We start from the raw sequence: 19,596 nt of genomic DNA on the forward strand, positions 1-19,596 counted from the left end.
TGAACTCAGAATATGTAAACTGTCATCGTCGCTGTCATCCTAGCCATCAGAGCCACAGCGGCTGCGTTCCAGGTGCACCCGGGAGAAGCCAAGTCGGTGGCTCTCGCCCCAGGGGACATTTGATGGTGCTGCGAGGCACTTTTGGGGGGGAGTTAGAGGATGCCCCCAGAGCTTGCACCACTGAGCTGCACCTCCGACCCTCAGGGGCGTTTCCCATTGTCACAATTAAGGGGCGAGGGATGGGTGCCACTGGCAGCTGGTGGGTAGAGACCAGAGATGCTCAGCATCCCGCAGTGTGCAGCACAGCCCCCCGATAAACACCAGCCCCCCAATGTCAACAGTGCCCAGGCCGAGAGGCCCTGAGCTAGACAGGACAGCACCGGGAAAACCTCCTACCTGGGGCTGGGACGGTGACCTGTCATCGGATGGACATGACAGACAGTGAAGAGTTGCTCCTAAGCATGGCACCCCCACCCCCAGCTCTGGGACAGGCTGCAGAGGAAGGACCCTCTGGAAGGTGACCGTCCCTGGCGTACAAGCCTCTAGTCCACAAGCGACTCACTTTGCGGGAAGTAGACCTATGTTTCTATAAAAGACGATGAGGAACTTCTTCCTGCTTCTCACATATGTTACGAGAAGATTGTGATGGACGGATGGATGGATGGATATCTATGTGCCTATTCCAGAAAACCAAAACCGGATCGAAACACTGTCCCTTACCCCATCTCAGGGGCACAGGAGCTCCGTGGAGTTCAGGGGGTCCACTAAGGTGGCAGGCCAGGCTCTGGGTCCGCGGTCCACACCAGGGTGGGGGCAAGCCTTTCCCAGCTCTGGGTTCTCCAGATCACTCAGCCCTTGAGGATCTGTCTTCTAGAAGCAGGCCACGGGCATGCCCAGCTCTGCAGTTACTAGGGAACAGGGAGAGAAGCCTTTGGCCAGTCTATCTGGGTCATATGATTTGCAGGTCGCTCCAGCCAAGAGCCAGACAGAGGTCCTGCTCAGAGGGTGAAGGAGCCCCGGACAGAGGCAATTCAGGGCAAGGTTGCACATGACCAGCTGGTTGCAAAGACCACAAGCTCACGGCCAAGCTCAGCACTGAGCTGCTGGACAAAGAAGCCAGGACCTCAGCCCCTTGCAAAACATGGCCAGTGGCTTTTTTTGCCTTTGTGCTGGGCTAAGATATTGATCTGCACTGAAGCAGGCCTGATGCTTCTCTGTCAGAGCCCTTGTGCTGACACCCAGCCGGAGAGGCCCCCAAACTGCCCTAGGCACAGTCCCAAGAGAGTCTCCAAGAGAAGGAAGCCGCAGCCTAGACTTTCCCGTCTCTCTGCAGCTCCTTCCTGTCCCCTCTGGTTACGATCTGAAACCTGCACTTCCCTCATTTGTTCTCTCCGGCTCATTTTCTCCCCTTAATTGGTTTTGCAGCGTGGCAAGGCGACGGATCCAGGCGCCTCAATGACATGAAGTGTGTGGCCGCTAGCCCCCTTCTGAGCAAACCACAGCAGGCAGGAGCCGGGAACGGTCCCATGCCCACCCGCAGCACCTGCAGGTCAAGGTCAGCGGGGGAAAGAGACCCAGGGACCCCCCCCCCCCAGCTTCTAGCCTGCCCGCCCAGCCATTGCCCAGCCTGTCCATGCTGTTGCACAACTGGAGCAGAACAGGTGGCACCACTAACCCGAGACGGTTGTTTGCTCTGGCTGGGGCGCAGCCGTTCTCGACTCTGGGATTGTTTTTCTTCATTTGGGAGTTGAGGGGATTAGCCTGAGGTTCCTTCCAGTTTGCACATTATTATCTTCCCGGTGGCTTTATGAGCTTCTCGGAGTCAATGCCACGTCCAGCTCTGGGAAGCTGATCAGGCAGTGCCTCCTGGTGGCCAGAGGTGACACTGCACCTTCAAAAGTAAACCCCCGCCCCCCCCATGGGTAGGGGATCCAGGAAAATATATCCAGGAAGGAAAATTCATCAGGTGACGGGCAGCCAACCGGCTATGGGATGCGAACTCTGCCAAGCCAGAAGGCTCAGGCTTAAGGCAAAGATGCAGCCTGCCACCCCGTAGTCATGGGGACAGGAGGCAGAGTTTGAAGACCAATCCTGGTATCCAGTCACAGAGCCTGTCTGCCTCATCTCTCCTCTGCAAAACACCACACAGAGCTGGGGAGACAAAGGGGCTAAGGAAAGAAAATGATCAGATGATGAGGCGAAGCCAAGCTGTCCTGGGGGACTGGGCTGGGCGGGGGGCTGGGGACACTGTCTCCCACCCTCCCACTTGCTCAACGGGTTCTCTGCGTGACCTGGGGGACGACTGGGAGGGAGCCATCTCAAGAGGGAACCCCGTGGGAGCTGTGGCTATAAGGCAGCCCCGCCTTCCAGAATCCCACTGGAATGTGGCATGCTGCAGCTCAAGCTCTGCAGTGGCTCTCGCTGTGTGACCCTGGGCAGGTTTCTTACCCTCTCTGGGTGTCCCATAGTAAGTGCTCAATAAATAACAGCTCCACATAAATGAGGCACCGCTGGTGCCAATATCTATTCACCACCAACGCTTATTATTTCTTGTTTGCTCTTTTACAAGAGTTAGCAAAATTTTCCTCCAAAGCTCCAGAGAGTAAATATTTCCGGCTTCAGTCTCCGCCACACTACAGGATTCTGATGTCAAGAAGCAAACCCATGGGTGTGGCAGTGCCCCAACACCGCAGCATGAGAAGGGGTTCTGGGTCCAAGATGGGGGGACATCGTGGAAGAAGAACGTGCCCAAGTGAAGCATCTCAGGACACGGCAACAGGAAGCAGAGAGAGCTCTGCTCACTAGGGACAAAAGACACCCACCCCCAGGGACCTACCCACTTGATCCATATCAGTGGATTAATCCACCGACGAGGTCGCACCTCTCATACTCTAATCACTTCACCTCGAGAAAACTCTTGCCTTGTCTCACACCAGCTCTGGGGGCACCTCCTATCTAAACGGGAACAAGGCCCAGTGCCCTGTGGTTTTCTGGCTGTGTGGCCTCGGTGACGTGATGCGCCTCTCTGTGCCTTGAGGAATACCACGGGCCCTACTTCCTGTGACAGCGAACCAGCTCTCAAGAGCAGCTCGGAGTCAGGCCTGCTGCCCAGAATCCTCTTCATGGATTAGGACTGATTCTGCTTTTGAAAGATGGCTCCCACGATCTCGGAGATGGAATTTACAAGCTGATGGGGAAGACGGGCGTCAGAGCAACTGCAAGGATCACTGCCCACGGAACCCCACGGGATTGGGGCAGATGCCATCCGGAGAGGCTTCTCGGTGGTGGTGACCGTAAAATCGCCCCATCTTGAGGCACCATTAAGAAGGGGTGTAAGCATGGGGAGAGTTTCCTTCGGGCGACCCAGGGAGCTCCTGGTATCCCTTTTGGTAGGTGCAAAGGGGAGGGGGAGTCCACCAACAAATCACTGTGATCTGTGGGGACTTGAGCACCCAGGCCTACCAGCTCCAGCAGCAGACAGGAACAGATCACAAGAGGTATAGACCAAGGAGGCAAACTGGGTGGGGAGAATTCTCTTCCTGCAAGCTTTCCTTGGAGTGACACAGCTTTCTTGGTTTCTTTGCCCAGGAAGACGTGATACAGAGGAGCAGAAGAGGAAGACTCAGCACCCCTAATCCAAGAACACATTTCCCAAGAGTATGAGAAGCACCCAAAATATTACTCGGAGAAGAAAAAAGAAAAGAGAGAGAGAAAAAAAAAAAAAAGCACTGTGCAGGCCAGAACTTGCAGACACGCTTGCCTGTTCCTTGGTATTTTAAAAACTTATGTCCCATTTTGCCCGCCCTCCTGCCAACTTGCTCTGCTAAAGCCTGCTCAGGCCTATGGAAGCCCCCTCCTCTCTCAGAACCACGTGGGAAAGGGCAGACAGACTCCAGCACGGCTCCTGCCTGCCCTCCCCGCCCCTGGTGTGGTCCCGAGGCTGCCGGAGACCTCGGCACACAGCTGCGGGCCCGGATGCCCTGCTCTGCAGAGGTACAATGTTGCTCTTTGGAATTTCCATGCAACTTTTAAAGAATTTCTCTTTGTCTCTATCTGGAGTCTGTGGCTCCTCCCTGCCAACCGGCCAAGGGCTGCTCTTGCAAGCAGAGAAAATAAGAGCCCAGGGAATGCTCCCCCTGCTCTCTTCCAGGCAGAGCCTCGGTTTAACAAGAGTTCAAACACTGCCTTTGACTCTCTGTGGCTGTGTGACCCTAGGCAAAGACTCTACCTCTCTGAGTCTCAGTCCTCTTATCTGAGTACAGAAATAACAATCACATAGACCCCACGAGGCTGTTGAGGGGATTAAATGAGAGGGCATGTCAGCTCTCCAGCCCAGGACGTGGCCTGCCACAGCACAATCCATAAGTGCTGTGGCTGTTACCACCCACCGCGGTCATTCAGTCACTCAATGATCACGTCCTACACTCCAACTCGGAGCCAGGCTCTGGGGCAATTCTGGCACAGTGTTTCTCAAAGTGTGGTCCCTGATCACCAGCAGCACATGGGAATTTGGTACAAAGGCAGATTCTCTGGGGCTGCCCTGGACTGGCTGAGGTGGGGACTCTGAGATGCATGTCCAGGCCTGAGAACCACCATTTTAGTGGAAAGGGATAGGAGCCATAGATAGCCAACACCATTTTCGATGGGATGGGGACTGTGAAGGAGGCAGATGAGAGTAACAGCCAGCCAGGTAGATGTCACACGCCCACAGTCCCCCTATTCAGTAGGCTGAGGCACAGGTTCACTTGAGCCCAGGAGTTTGGGGCCAGTTTGGCCAATTCAGTGAAACTTCTATCTCTAGGGGAAAAAAATATAAAAACAGAGTAATGAGAAACAAGATAGTAGCTAAGATAAACAGGGAACTCTGAGACAGTGGCATCTCTGAGCTGAGACCAAATGACAAGAAGTCAACCAGGGGAAGACTTAGAGCAGCATGTTCCAGGCAGAAAGAACAACTTGTGCAAAGGCCCTGAGGCAGGTTATAGGAGAAAGAAGAGGATCAGGGTGGCTGGGTGTAAGGAGCTAGCGAAAACATCAGGAGACAGCGACCTGGTTAGGAGGCCAGGGAAGAGACCCGGGCTTGTGCCAAGATGTAGCAGACCAAGTTTGGGTCTAACTCAGCGCTCACCTGGTTTAGAGCACACAGAACCCAGAATCCTCTGCCTTCAGCCCCTGCCGACCACACAGCACAAGTTCAACGTCAGTTCTGAGCCAGTTCTGCTCAGCACTTCGCAGGGGCCAGGACTGAAGAAAAGAAAGAACCCGGGCCCATCAGAGACGCTCGCTCGCAGGGAACCAGGTCCTCTTTGTTCTCCCTGGGGATGTCCACAGAAGCATCCACTGACCCCATAGAGCAGGAGGTGAGCCAGAGCGAGGGAGGGGGTGAGCGCCCGCTGGAGGGCAGCCGGACCTGCCTCAGGTGCTCCCCACCAAGGCTGGGAGCCGCCAGCAGCTTCAGGGGAGGAACCTCTGCTCCGGCTGCTTGGGGAGGTCGGGGAGAGAGAGAGGCTGGGCTTAAAGGAACCAGGGGACAGAGCCTGAAGCCCAGTGAGCAAACAGCTGGTCAGGCAGGGAGCTCAGGGGTCGACTCACCTTCCCTTCCTGGCAAGAACTTCCCCGTGAGGATGATGCTGGGAGCGTCTGCACTTACCAGGGAAGGAACGTGGAGGCCAAACTCAGAGAAAATGCAGAGTCGGTAAGATCAGGTTGGGGGGGTAGGAACAAGAAGCAGCAGACATTGCAGCCGGTTTTCCCGGGAGGCCGCTCGGGTTGGGGGCCACAGAAGGCTGCCGAGGTCCTGACCCTGCTTCCCTCCCTGGTCCTCTGCTTAGGGCCAGCTTGGCTGCCTGACACTGGCCCCTTGACGACTGACAGGGACCTGACCACCAGCCCCTCTTCACGTCCTCCTCCCACAGCCGGACAGGCTGCTGCCAACGTCCCTGACACCCAGGCTGGCTCCTCCACCCCACCAGGGAGGGCTGGAGACCTCCCCACTGGACCCTGAACTTGTCCCTGTGGGGCGCCATCTTGGATGCTCCAGCTCACTCAGGCTCTGGGCGACTACAGCCCAAGCCCACCACCCAAGGAACACAGGAGCTACCCTGCTGAGCCCAGCCATCCTGGGGAATCACGTAAGATACCAAAGCAGTTGTTGAAGCCACTAAGTTTGGAGTGGCTTGTCACCCAGTCATGGGTCACCAGAATGCGCACCATGACTCGACCAACCACAGGTCTACTGTGCTTCTTAAAAGTGCTTCAGAGGCCTTCAGGGCCTGTTTCTCTGCTCCGGCTGCTGTTCCTCCTGATCTTCTCTGGTCTGGACACTCAAGTCTCAGCTTCAATGTCACCTCCCCAGGTTTGGGTATCAACTTGGCTAAGCTACAGTCCCTGGTTTCTGTCAAGGACTCACCAGGCACTCCTGCAGAGTAGGGTCCATAATCTGCTGACTTTTAGTAAGGGTGGCCATCCCCAGGGACCTGGTGGGCAGATTCGACCCATGGAAGGACCTGAGGCTTTCCTGAAGACATGGGAGTGCCACTCACGGATGGCAACTTCAACTCAGGCCCCAGAATTCCAGTCAGGCCCGACAGCCCACCCTGTGGATTCAGATCTACCCAGTTGTCCCCCAGCCCACCCCCATGGTGGGAGCCAGAGCTATGCAATGAATTTCTTGACGTCTTTACTTATCCTGCCGGCCCTAGTGTTCTCTGGTTGAACCCTCACTGACCACGCCGGCCACCCTGCCCAAGCTGCCTGGCCACCCTCAGTGGGACTCCCTTTCATTCTCTGCATAAGACTCACTGCCCTTTGGCATTTTTCTTATCTATGATTTCTCTCACCCACGAAAGAGCTGACTGCCCAGGAGAACTCTCTAGGATGACGGGAATGTTCTAGAACTGTGCTGAACCCACGGGGGTGGGGGGGCCGGGGCCTGGGTGCTGCGTTGCTCAAAAAGTGGCCTCTGTGAATGCAGAAGGGGATTTTTCATTTTATTTGATTTTAATGGACGTTAAGTTGAACTCGGCACATGGACACAGCCGCTGCCCCCCTGGACAGCTGAAGGCTGGAACACAGGTCAGTGGGAACTCAGTTCCCCATCACTGAGTCCCAAGTCCCCGAGGGCCACCAAACCAGCCAAGGTTTGTTTAGAAGGTGGATGACGAGCCCTTGGCCCCCAAGCCCCTTAGGTGACGTGTTTCTGTCACTCATTGGCAAGCCAAAGTCCTGACATGGCGCAGGGGACACTCCAGAAGCCACCGGATGGGACAGGCTGAGGTGAAGCGGGCAAGGACGGATGTCATGCCAGAACACACAGGCCCGGGGTGGGTTTGGGAGGGGCGGCTCCTCCCCGCCCGCCCAGCATCCCCAAGTTAGAAGGACGGGAACAATAGGGCAATCAGGACGGCTCCTAGTCTTTGTTCCAGTCAAAGGAAGACTTTGTCACGGAAGGCGGCTCTGGGGGGCTTCATTCAAAGCCCAAACTGGGAAGAAGCCAGGGAGCAGGGAAGGCGTCCTATTTTGGGGCCCCTCTGCATCCTGTTTCCCTCCCGGCTGCCAGTTCCCTCCTGGGGAGGCTGCGGGGCGCACCCTGGCCTCTGGCCTCTCCCTGCCCAGGGCCACCCTTCTACCCTGGCCGCAGGGGTAGAAGAATCTGCTAGGGTTTGTTTCTAGAATGTTCCCCAAAGGCTCCTGTGTTGAAGGGTTGGTCCCCAGTGCAGGGATTGGGGAGTGATTGGATCAGGGGGCTGTGGTCCCATCGATGGATTCATGTCACCTGAAGCAGGCTGGGGAAGGGTGTCTCTTGTCCCTGGCCCCTTGTGCCCTCCCTCCTCCTCCTTCCTGGCACCACTCCACCGCCCTGTCGCTCACACAGGCCACAGCCACGGAGCCAGCCCACCCCGGGCTGCCACCTCTGAGCCACAAGCCAAAATGGATCTTTCCTCCTTCAAGTGGTTTTTGTCAGGTACGTTGTCACAGCAATGGAAGGCGACCCACATGGGATCCTGTATGTCAGCTCCATGCCTGGCCCACGGTGGGAGGTGGCCCTGCCCACCTCTCTGACTCAGGCTTCCTCTGCGGTCCCCATCATGTCCCAGCTCTGGTCTCTGTGTGTCTGGGGCCACCCCTCTCTCTCTCTCCTGCCACATGCACCACTGCCTGACCCCTCACCCCCCCCCATCCCTGGGAGACCACCGTCTCTTCCTCCCGCTCTCAGCTCAGCCCTGAAAGCACCTCCCCTGAGCCCCGCTAAGTGCCAGACACACAAATGGACGGTGGCAGGGAGGGCAGGCAAGAGCGGCCGTGAGCTCCACTCTGGGTTTGTCCTTAGGACGCTGAAGACGTAAACGACCACAATCATCAGGCCAAAAAGACGAGTGCAGGGAAACAAGGGAGAAGCCACCAGCAGCAGCGCCTCACAGCTGAGCCACCCCCCCCCCCCCCCCCGTCACTGTCCCCTGAGAAGCCGGCGGGAGCTGGGAGAGGAAGGCCCAGCGAGGGCCCTGCGGGACTCAGACCCCGGGTGTCCATTCTTGGCTGGATGGGCGGGGAGCCCAATGGCCAGAGCATGCTCCTGTGGCAGCCAGATGGATGTCCCCCTAGGATCCGGGCTCTGCAGGGCCACAGGGGGAAGTGGGGCAGGGGTCATAGAAAAGCTGCCTGGGGCTCCTTCCTGACGGATTAAGGGTTGAATGGCCACCTGGGGGGACAGTCTGGCCGGACAGAGGGAAGGGGGCTCGGGGGAGGAAACACCGAGAGCCAGGTGAGAAGGCCGAAGCACAGCCCCTGCCACGGCCAGAGGGTGCCGTCTCCCCAGGATCTCAGTGGGAAACGGGCCCAAGGTGACCATGCTGGGGGTGGGGCCCTTGGGAGGGGACTAGGTCAGGAGGGGATTAATACCCTTACCACAGAGGCCCCAGAGAGCCACTGTCCCCCTGTGCCTCGTGACGGATACGAGGTGCCAGCTACGAGGAGGGGGGTCACCAGACACCAAACCTGCTTGCACCTTGACCTCGGATGTCCAAGCTCCTGGAACTTGTAAAGCACAGTTGAAGGTCCTTTGTTAGGAGCAGCCTGAACGGATTAATCCAGAAGAACTCTTGGAGAACCAGAGAGAAGAGGGTGGGAGATGAGCAGGGAAAGGCTAGAGGACCCTGTGACAACGACGACAGTTGGGTAATGGTGTGATGACGGTAATGACGGTGATGGTGATGGTGGTGATGATGATAGTGAGATGATGAGAGAAGGCCCTAAGGTGTGGTGATCATGGTGATGGTGGTGATAATGGTCATGGCCATGGTCAAGATGGTGGTGATGGTGATGGTGCTGATGGTGATGGAGGTGATGATGGTGAATGGTGATTGTAGGAGTGTGCTGGTCATGGTAATGGTGGTGATCATGGTGATGGTGGTGATAATGGTCATGGCCATGGTCAAGATGGTGGTGATGGTGATGGTGGTGGTGACTGTGGTGGTGGTGATTACGGTGATATGGTGAATGGTGGTTGGAGAATTGTGGTGGTCATAGTGATAGTGGTGTTGGTGATGTTGATAATGGTGAAGATGGTGATGATGGTGATGGTGATGATGGTGAATAATGGTGGTGTTGGTGATGTTGATAATGGTGAAGATGGTGATGATGGTGAATGGTGATTGTAGGAGTGTGCTGGTCATGGTAATGGTGGTGATCATGGTGATGGTGGTGGTGATGGTCATGGTCATGGTCAAGATGGTGGTGATGGTGATAATGGTGATGGTGAACAATGGTAGTGGTGATGGTGGTGATGGTGGTGATGGTGGTGATGGTGGTGATGCTGGTGATTGTAGTGGTGATATGGTGAATGGTGGTTAGGGATTGTGGTGGTCATAATGATAGTGGTGATTATGGCAGTGGTGATGATGATGATGGTGATGTTAATAATGATAATGGCAGTGATGGTGGTGGTTATAGGAGTATGGAGGTCATGGTAATGGTGGTGATGATCATGGTAATAGTGGTGATGGTGCTGGTGGTCATAATCATGAGGATAACAATAAGAACTATTATGTACTAATTCAGCCCAGACCCTTTGATTTTCCTGCACCCTCTCGTGCAACCAAAGACGCAGAAGAGATCGTCACCCCCAGCCCACTACTTAGGAGACTAAGCACCGTCACAGAATTGTGAAATGGCCAAATCACACAGCTAATAGGCGGCAGAGCCAGATCTGAACCCAAGTTTGTCAGACCCCAGGTTCTGAGCTGTTAGCAGATGACGAAGGACCAGGAAGGAGAAAGCAGCTGGGCGCGGTGGCCTGTGCCTGTCGTCCCAGTAACTCAGGAGGCTGAGGCAGGAGGATTGCGAGTCAAATCCAGCCTCAGCAAAAGTGAGGCACAAAGCATCTCAGTGAGACCCTGTCTCTAAATAAAATACAAAACAGGGCTGGGGATGGGGCTCAGGGGTCAAGTGCCCCTGAGTTCAATCCCCAGAATCAAAAAAAAAATAAAAGGAGAAAGCAGTGAAGCGGGTGGTCTTGGTTCCGACCCTGTTCAAGGTGGCAATTGCCCCCCCCCCGCCCAGAAAGCAATGGTGGACCCCCTTCACCTGCTCATTTGAACACCCTGCCTCAGGTGTAGACAGATCCTGGAAATCATCCACCAATTGTCCCCTCCCCTCGGGGACACAAGCGCCCTGGGAACACATCTGTACACGCGTGTGCAGAGCTTAGCACGTGCCTCACGAGAAGCCTTCTGCACACTGAGTTACGGACCTTTCTGGTTTCAGGGAGTGATGAGGAAAGGATCGGAGGCCCTGACGGGTCCCCTGGGCTTGCCAAGTGACTATTCTTTGGTGTCAGTTTGGCAAGGCTGGTCTAACAAACCAGGAGAAGGAAAAAAAGGAAAGACTCCTTACCTTTGGGGCTCCTTGGCACTGGGAAATAAGGTCCCCAGAACCGAGGACAAACTGAAGATTACTGACATCTCTAGCCTCTAACAGGAGAGAGAGAGACAGACAGACAGACTACCCACACTTGGCCCAGTGCAGGCAGCCTGGCCTCCCTGTGGGCTTCCCAAGACAACTGGTGACCCTTCGGTCACTTAACAGACATGCACAGAGCGCCAGGATGCACCCCCACGAGCCAGTGTTTAAGACCTCTGACCCCATCGCCCCAGCTCCGGGTGGACAGCAGGCATCCAAGAGTAATAGCACATGACCCTCAGGACATAAGCTGGTGGGAAAGATCCTAGTTTAAGACAACATTTTTAGTTAGGGCAGAGGACAGGAAAAGGATGGAACTGTCCAGTTCCTGAGAAGGTTGGAACCGAGTATAATAAGGGAGGGAAGAAGAGAAGGATCCTTCCAGGGTGGCCCACTGCTGCCCTCTGGTGGAGACTCATGGCAAGGGCATCCTGCTGCTGTCTGGCACTTGAAACTCCAGGTGGGAGAGGTGCCCAGGTGTGTGTGTGGGGGGGGGGGGCAACAGGGGGGAGTGTGACCTGCTGGAAGGCAGGTCACAGCCAGGTGAGGGAACTAGACAAGGAAACAGCCACAGGTATGGTCAGTTGGTGCTAGGAACATTCATTCATTCAGGAAGGAACAGAGGCCTTGGGGCAGATGCGTGCCCAGTACATAGAGGGGGACCAAGGAGGCCCGGGCAGCTGGAATAATATACACAGACTGAGGCCAACAGGGGCTGAGGCTGCAGGGGTGGCCAGGGGCTCAGTGGTGCAGACCTTGTGGGTCCCTGGATGTATGTAGCCTGGGGCAAGTGGTCCCCTCATGTGAAGGTCCAGGAAGGGCCCTGTGGGGGATCTGGGGCTGGGCCTGAGGGTGAGCAGGACACAGATGAGGATAAGGACCAAAATATTTACTGAGCACCCCCTGTACGCTAGACACGGACCTCTCACCCTGAGAACAAAAGTGCCGGCAGCAAACGGGTAAAGGCTCGTCCTCCGGCAGCTGACAGATGGAGCCCTGAAGAACAAAGCCACTCCTCAAAATCAAAACGTGTTTAAGTGGCACCGCTACCGAGAGCAAGAGCAGAGGTGACATATGATGGCAAGGAGACTCAGAGCCCAGGGACAGTCCTTTCCCATCCAGTCTGAGTGAGGCTGGCCTCAGCCCTAAGTGCCACAAGAATTGGGGACAACAGGGTCAGTGCTTTTGAGGACCCAGGTCCTGGCTCCGAGGCTGGCCTCTAAGCAGGGCTTGGCACACTGACCCTTCACGGCCTCAGAGGGGCAGGAGGGGGCCGAGGCGCAGGCAGCAGGATCAATTAGATCAGTGTCTCTTCAAACCATGTGAAATCAGAGTGGCAGCTCATGGCAAAGGACAGGCAATGAAAGGAAAGAATTTAAAACGTCCCATACACAAGTCAGGGCAGGCACTGCATCTGGAAACACACCCGGCAGAGTACAGGTACATACATGTGGAGGGAGGGGCTGGAATATAGACCTGTACACACACACACACACACACACACACACACACACACATATATATATATATATATATATTTTTTTTTTTTGGCTGCACAGCTTGATCCAAAAAGGGTGCAAAGAAGTTGACGAGAGGGCGTCCCAAGGTCTCATCCTGCCTAGATGTCACTGAAGATGAGTGTTCTTTCCTCCGAGAGCTGGCAAAAGCCTGTCTCTGGCAGAACGGGAGCCCAGCTCTGCTTTTAGGGATTTTGCCAAACTCCACAGCATGACTCTGGTGACAATCTCAAACTCAGAAAAAGCAATGAAGAAACTAATAACCTTCAATGCTCATGGTCGTGCATTCCGGGAGGTGGGGGGCAGGGAAGAGGGACTCGCATCCAGAAGCATGAATGTTCTGGAAAGCAAGATGGCAACCGTAGCCAGAAGCTTAAAATACATACATCTTTGCTGCAAGACCTCACTCCTCTGAACTCTCTCTCCAAAAACCAGCCAGAGCTATGCTGCAGATGGTGCCGCTTAAGATAGGGAAAATGTGCACGCGACCTACATTTCCCAAGACACTTCCTGGTCAAATTCGGGGTGCTAGTGTTCAGGCAAAGTGGGGAGGAAGTGCATTTACGGACAAAGGAAGATGACTGTGATGTAACATTGAAGGTCCCTGCGGTTTCTTAGAAGAGAGGGAACTACCTGAGGCTTCCCGGCTTCTCGCCACAGGTGGAGGGGGGAGTCACCTTGGAGCAGGTCACTATGCACGGAAAGGTGGAGAGGTGGAGAGGCGCCTCTTCACCATGCTGATGGTCAACAGCATGGGGCCAGAGGTACCTAACAACGGGACCAGATGGAGAGTTGGCAGGGGGGACCTCTGCCTTCCAGGGGACATCTGGAAAGAGTGGAAACATTGCTACTTGTCATGATGGGAGTCCGGGAGGACATTACTGGTATGTGCCGGGAAGAGATCAGGGATACTGCTGACTAGCATCCTCCATCCCACAGCTCAGCTCTCAACCCATGGGTTGGATGCTCACCATAGCCTGGATCAGGACCTGCTGGCAAGACAGACAGCTAAAGGGCGTGTGCAGGGGATCTGGGCCCAGGACCTGTTTCCTTTTGCTCTGTTTGGTTCAGTGCCGGATCCCGCCTTATTTCCAGTACATAAGAGTCCCTCAATAAACACAGGCAGGTTGCATGTTGAATCCCACAAGAGCTTCCAAGTGGCCCCACCAAGTGACCACGGGATGCAGCAGAACTGGTGTTCAACAGTGACACCTTGTGGTGTGAACCAGAACGACAGCACTGGAGGCCAATAATCCTTTTCTCTGCCTGATATTTGCAGACCTGACCCCTGGGAACTATAGAGCCCCAGATAGGAGAGAAAACAATAAGAGACTGAAAATTGATGTTATGCTAATAAATACAAACAGGTGTCCAGCCAATTAACTGGAAAGATCCAGGAGGGATCTTGTATGACCATGTATTTGGACCCTAAACTGCTAAGACAAGTCACAGAGGTTATCTTATAGGTTAAAAGAAATATATATATATATATATATATATATATATATATATATATATATATATATATATATTTAGATCATTTCAAAATACTATGTATAAATAATCTCAATCCTAATGTTTAGAGAAAGTATATACACATATCCATTTGTTAGGAAGAATTATACCAAAAAATCACACCAAAATGATGTCAGGTCCCTACAGGATGGGACCCCGGGTGTTACATTCTGGTTTATGTTACAATGAATACATAGCATATATGTAAGAAAATAAGAAGCTAGACAGGGATGGGGTGGTGGCTCAGTGGGAGAGCACGTGCCTAGCATGTCTGAGGCACTGGGTTCAATTCTCAGCAGCACATAAAAATAAATGAATAAAATAAAGGTCCATCAACAACTAAAAAAAATATACACATTTTTTTAAAAAAAGCAGCAGCAGCAGCAGCAGCTAGACAATGACCCAAAATACAGTGGCACTTAAGAATATCCAAGATAAAAAGACCCTGGTCTCCTATGCCTAGTAGGTATTTCCAGAACCAGATGCCTTATAACCCCAGGAGGCTCAAGTTCAAACTCAAGAACCGCCCTGTCCTCTTCTCCCAGCCTCCAAATCGCAGGCGCATCTCTGCTGGCTCCAGGGTGGACTGTCTGGTCACGGCCTGCACAGGGATCTGGAGGGAGGGATGGAGCAGCCGCCCTGGGAGCCGCTCCAGCCCCCTGCACAGGTGTGCACCCCCCTGCGCCGCTCACCTGACATGTGCACGTTCCTGAGGCAGGAGAGCGAGGCGTTGAGGCGGGCACACTCCTCCCGGTTGGCTCCATACTTCTCCACCGTCTCACACACCTGCTCGTCAGTCATCTCCAGGAGGTCCTCCAGGCTCAGCTGACCCGGGGAGATTTCCTAGAGGCGAGGACAGACAACCATCAGCTGGGTCTCAAGCGCCCTGAGACTCAGCAGCGCACCCAGGGCCTCCACGCTGCCCCCTAGGGGTGCCTGGTGCAAATGCTTCGCTGAGATCCGGGAATCTGGGGTCAGAGGGGCCTGGGTTTGAATCTCGGGTTTGCCACTCATTACTGAGATAAACTCAGACAAGTTCCTCAACCTCTCTGGGCCTCACTTTTATCACCTATAAAATGGGATCCCAAGTGCACACACTGGGTAAACTCCCTCATATGCCTCATATACCGTCAGCATCACACACGAGCAATGGTTGATTATCTGTCTTCCCAGCCAGCTTTCTGAACTCTTATGAAGCAGGGCCCCATTTTGTTCCTCTGTCCATGTCCCTCAGTGCCTCCTGCTGGACTTGGCCTGCAGGAACTCCACCAAATCCCACGAGAACTCAGAACAAGCCCCCGCCGCCGAGCTGCCCCCTACTCTTACCATCCTCTCCACCCCAGCCACGGGTCTTGGGGAGCCCCTAGAGAAAAGGAGCTAGAAGTCCGTGGACGGCCCAGGGCTGGTGTTTGAGCACCCTGGGGCAGGGCTTTGCATTCCGTGGCCCAGTGGTAAGGCTGAGGAATTGTGGGGTGCAGGAAGGGGAACCTCTGAACATATGGGCTGGCAACAGAAATATGATGGGAGGCGTCCCCTCTGCAATCAGCAACCACCCCCCCCCAAACCCTGTACAAATACATCTCAAAATTGTCAAACCTCTGCATTTACACATCTCTGAGTATGTGCATGTGCATGTGCCTTCATTTACAGCATTTAATGGTAGCCAATGGCTTTACACATTATTATTTAAATAAGATTTTTAAGTCTGTGGATGCCAGGGCAAAATTGAAGACTCTTTCTGCCCTCTTGTGGCAACACCTGTGTATTACAACAAAATACAAATTTTTCACATGAAACTGGGAAACTGCAAGATCCGCCCCCAACCACCACCCCTCACCCCTACTCCACCCCCCAAAAAATACCCCTGCAGCGCAAAAGCCAAAGACCAAGCCATGCCTTTCCGGCCACTATGGTGGACTAGAGGACACAGAAAGAACAATAACTTGGAAGCTTTCTCAAATAGAGGCACATTGCAAGTAAGCCCCACTTCAACACAGGGGAGGACCCGGGGTCTACAGGCCCGGGATGGATCACAGCAGAGAAGATGACCCACAACACAAAAAGAGTCCTCCTCTCCACCACGGGCTCACTTGTGCACTTTAACCCCACGATTTAAAAATATATGTATATTCAATATGCACTAAAATGTAGAATCACAAAAAAAAAGAAGAAGAAAAAGCATAAAATATTTTTTCTGACACTTAACAGGAAAAAAAGTCTTAATGAACCTGGGCCAAGAGAGTTTGATGAGGATCATGATGATGATAATAATAGCAGCTGGGAGGGTGGAGTACCGTTTGAGGTACTTTGCATGGATTTTCTTTTCATGTCACAAATATGGGTCTCTTATAATCACCATTTACAGACTGGGCTGCTAAAACGCAGAGAAGTTAGACCATTCGCCCAAGGCCACAGCGAGGGAGAGGTGGATTCAAGAGTTGAACTGGGGTCATCCAACTGCAATGCTTTTCTCCTAAGGCCCATCTTGCACCGGAAGGGGACCTCTGGTGGACACACGCGTGAACTGCAGGCAGAGAGCCGAACTTCAGCTCCGCCCCCAGCTCCTGCCTGGGACCCTGGACTGGGCTGATCAGGGCCAAGACGGAAATGAGTTAGGTAAATGCCCAGGAGCAAAACCCGGAGCTGGAGTGAGCTTCAGGGACTCGGGGGGCATCAATTATATCAGACAAACAAAAAGTGCCTGCCCATCGAATTCGGGGCAAGACAGTGCGGGGTAGGGGTGAGGAAGGCGGGGTGCTGCGTGGAGCTCCGGATGTCAGAGTTGGAGCTGCTAGCCCAAGGGGACAAGGTCTAAAACAAAGCTCCCTCCAGCAGGCAGCGAGGAGCTCCTGGAGACGGGCCCGTTGCAGGGGGGACGCCCTCTTCTGCTCAGCTCAGGGAGGCTACAGCAGACAGCATAGTGCGTCCCCCCTAAGATACTGCAACCGTCTGAGCTTGATTCTCCTGCCAGCCCTGCCCACTCGCTGGCTGGACACCTCACCTCACCTCTGAGCCTCAGTTTCTCACTCTGTACAATGGGAACAATGTCCATACCTACTCAAAAGGTCACTGAGAGGAGTCTGAATAGTCTCAACAGATGAGATTCTTCGTGCAAAGCCCTTAAGATGATCCCTGACACCGAAGATTCAGGGGCGTGAGCTGGTTTATTAGGAATGACCCGTCCCTGGAAAGAACAAGCTCTGGGATCCCAGAAGGTAAAGAACCCTCTCTGTTCTTGAGAGCTTAAGGAAGTCCAGCCTTGATGGTGGACACAGAGCACCAAGTGCGCTGGCTTGGTTTTGCCATTGGAAACCCCCATATCCAAAGTTTTCAATAACAATAACCAAAAGCTAAAATTGACTGGGTGCATTCAGGTGCCAGGCCGTGAGCGGAATACTCTACCCAGATCACCTCCCTTCATCATGCCAGATACTTAAGAAGGGGCAATGGTGACCCCCATTTAACAGATGGGGAGACAAATGCTCTGTGAGTGGGCTCTCCAATATGGCGGCCCCTGGAAGATGAAGCCCAGCAAAACTTCAGTTCCTCAGTCACATGCGTGGACCACCACTCAGGGCCCAGTAGGCACAGTGGCTGGTGGCCGTGGCCTCAGACAGCACCTATGCAAACTGTCTCCATCCCAGCAGCAAATTCCATGGGACAGGGCTGGGCTCCAGATCATGGGACTTGGCTGAAGTGACTCTGTAGTAAGTGGCATCCTACTCAGACAGGCAGAGACCAGGCGCCTTCACGGGGTGCATATGTATTGAGGGCCCACTACCTGCTAGGGACGTGCTAAAGCTCTGCCACCTAAGGAGCAGCAGAAGGGTGGCTCTGGGCAGTCAGGGAAGGGACCCAGGGTTGCCTCCAGTCACCTCCAGGACTTCCTCGCGCACATCCACAATCCGGAACCAGTGCCGGAGCCGGGGGAAGCCGTCCAGCTCCGCGTTGCGCTCCTGCAGGGCCACCTTCTTCTTACAGGACAGCTGCCGGCTGAAGTACTTCACCAGCTTGCTCTGCAGAGACAGGGGAGGACAAGGACAGGTCTCAGAGGCACCGTACGAGGAGCCGAGGGGGGAACTCCCCCCACCCAAACCTGTCAATCTGCAATTCAAGGACTTCGGTCCAGCTACCATGAGATCCAGTTCTCCACCTGCTACCAAGGGGAGAGAGTGTTTGAGTGTGTCCCCCAACGTCCCATAGGCCAGAAGTTTGGTCCCCAGTGTTATGATGCTGAGAGGTGCTGGCTCTTTAAGAGGTGGGACCTGGTACAAGGTCATGAGGTCGTGAGACCATCACCTTCAGAAGGGATTCATGTCTTCAGAGGACCAAGTTAGCTCTGTCAAGAGCGGGTTGTTACAAAGCTAGGCCACCTCACAGGTTTGGTCCCTTCTACACGTGGCTGGTTCCCTTTCCACTTTGCCATGTGATGAGGCAGCCAGCACGATGCCATTTGGACCCTCTGGCCACCACAGTCATGAGCCAAATAAACTTCTTTTCTTTATAAAGTATCCAGCCTCTGGTATTTTATTATAGCAACACACAAAGTACCAAGACAGCACCCATCCCCCCACCATGTGGGTGCTGATGGGCAAAGAGGAAGACTTTTTTTTTTTGGCCAGGGTGGGGATGGGCACTGGCATGGCCTTTGTTGGAGGCCTTTCAGCTGTACCCACTCCCATTTCAATGGCACATGGCCTTTGACCCCACAATCCCACTTCTAGAAATTCATTCTGCAGACATCCACCCTGCACAAAATAGGTGTGTCCGCGGATGTTTTCTTACAGTTCTGCTTGCAAAGGCAAAAGGCTGCAGACACTCTGAGGATTCATCCGGAGGAAATTCATCAGATGCTACCACCACCCCAAAGAACTCTATGCAGCTATAAAATAGGTTTCCAAGATACACTGATAAATAAAAATAAATCCGTGGAAATCGTGGAAAGTGTGTCTACATATGTATCTTTGTAAATGCAGCGTCTGTCTCGGGGAGGATTCCTGCTCCTCCAGGAAGCAGGGAGGGAGGGTGGGAATAGAGATGGGAGAATTGTGTGGGTGTGCCCTCGTGCGCGGACTCCTAAGTCATTCCTAAGTCATTCCCGAGTAGTCACAAGTTAACAACTGCTTTTAAAATGAGCTGGGCCTGAACCCATGTCTCTGGCAGAGTGCCCAGACATGCAAAAGGAAGACTTTTCATGGCTAGTTTTGTAAAGACCAACACGAACAAGACAAAGGCAATACACAAGGGCCAGAGCAGAGAAAAAAAAATTGTGGAAGAATGAACTCCAAGCTTCTGAATTGGGATGGGGAGGCTTATAATGGGGGAGCAGAAAAGGGCCACGCGTTTCTTTTATTTTGGGGGGAGGGGGTGGGTCCCAGGGATTGGACCCAGGGGCACTCGACCCCTGAGCCACATCCCCAGCCCTATTTTGTATTTTATTTAGAGGCAGGGTCTCACTGAGTTGCTTAGTACTTTGCCATTGCTGAGGCTGGCTTTGAACTCGAGATCCTCCTGCCTCAGCCTCCCGAGCTGCTGGGATGACAGGTGTGCGCCCCCACGCTCCCCGGGTCATGTGTTTCTTTATGTATAGTTTTTGCATTATTTTAAT

The 19,596-nt window shown here is 53.9% G+C and overlaps 1 protein-coding gene across 1 annotated transcript in view; it reads right to left on the minus strand.

Annotated features, from left to right (window-relative positions):
* KSR2 (kinase suppressor of ras 2) overlaps positions 1-19,596 on the minus strand; it is a gene marked incomplete at its 5' end in the record, with an annotated part of 351,213 nt that overhangs the window by 247,102 nt on the left and 84,515 nt on the right. Inside the window, 2 exons of the mRNA XM_081283402.1 lie at positions 14,681-14,831; positions 17,864-18,004. Coding sequence (XP_081139528.1) covers positions 14,681-14,831; positions 17,864-18,004 — 292 coding nt within the window. The remainder of the gene's footprint in view (positions 1-14,680; positions 14,832-17,863; positions 18,005-19,596) is intronic.

The sequence above is a fragment of the Spermophilus citellus genome (assembly GCF_964194105.1).
Source record: "Spermophilus citellus genome assembly, chromosome: 3".
In the NCBI taxonomy this organism is placed as follows: domain Eukaryota; kingdom Metazoa; phylum Chordata; class Mammalia; order Rodentia; family Sciuridae; genus Spermophilus; species Spermophilus citellus.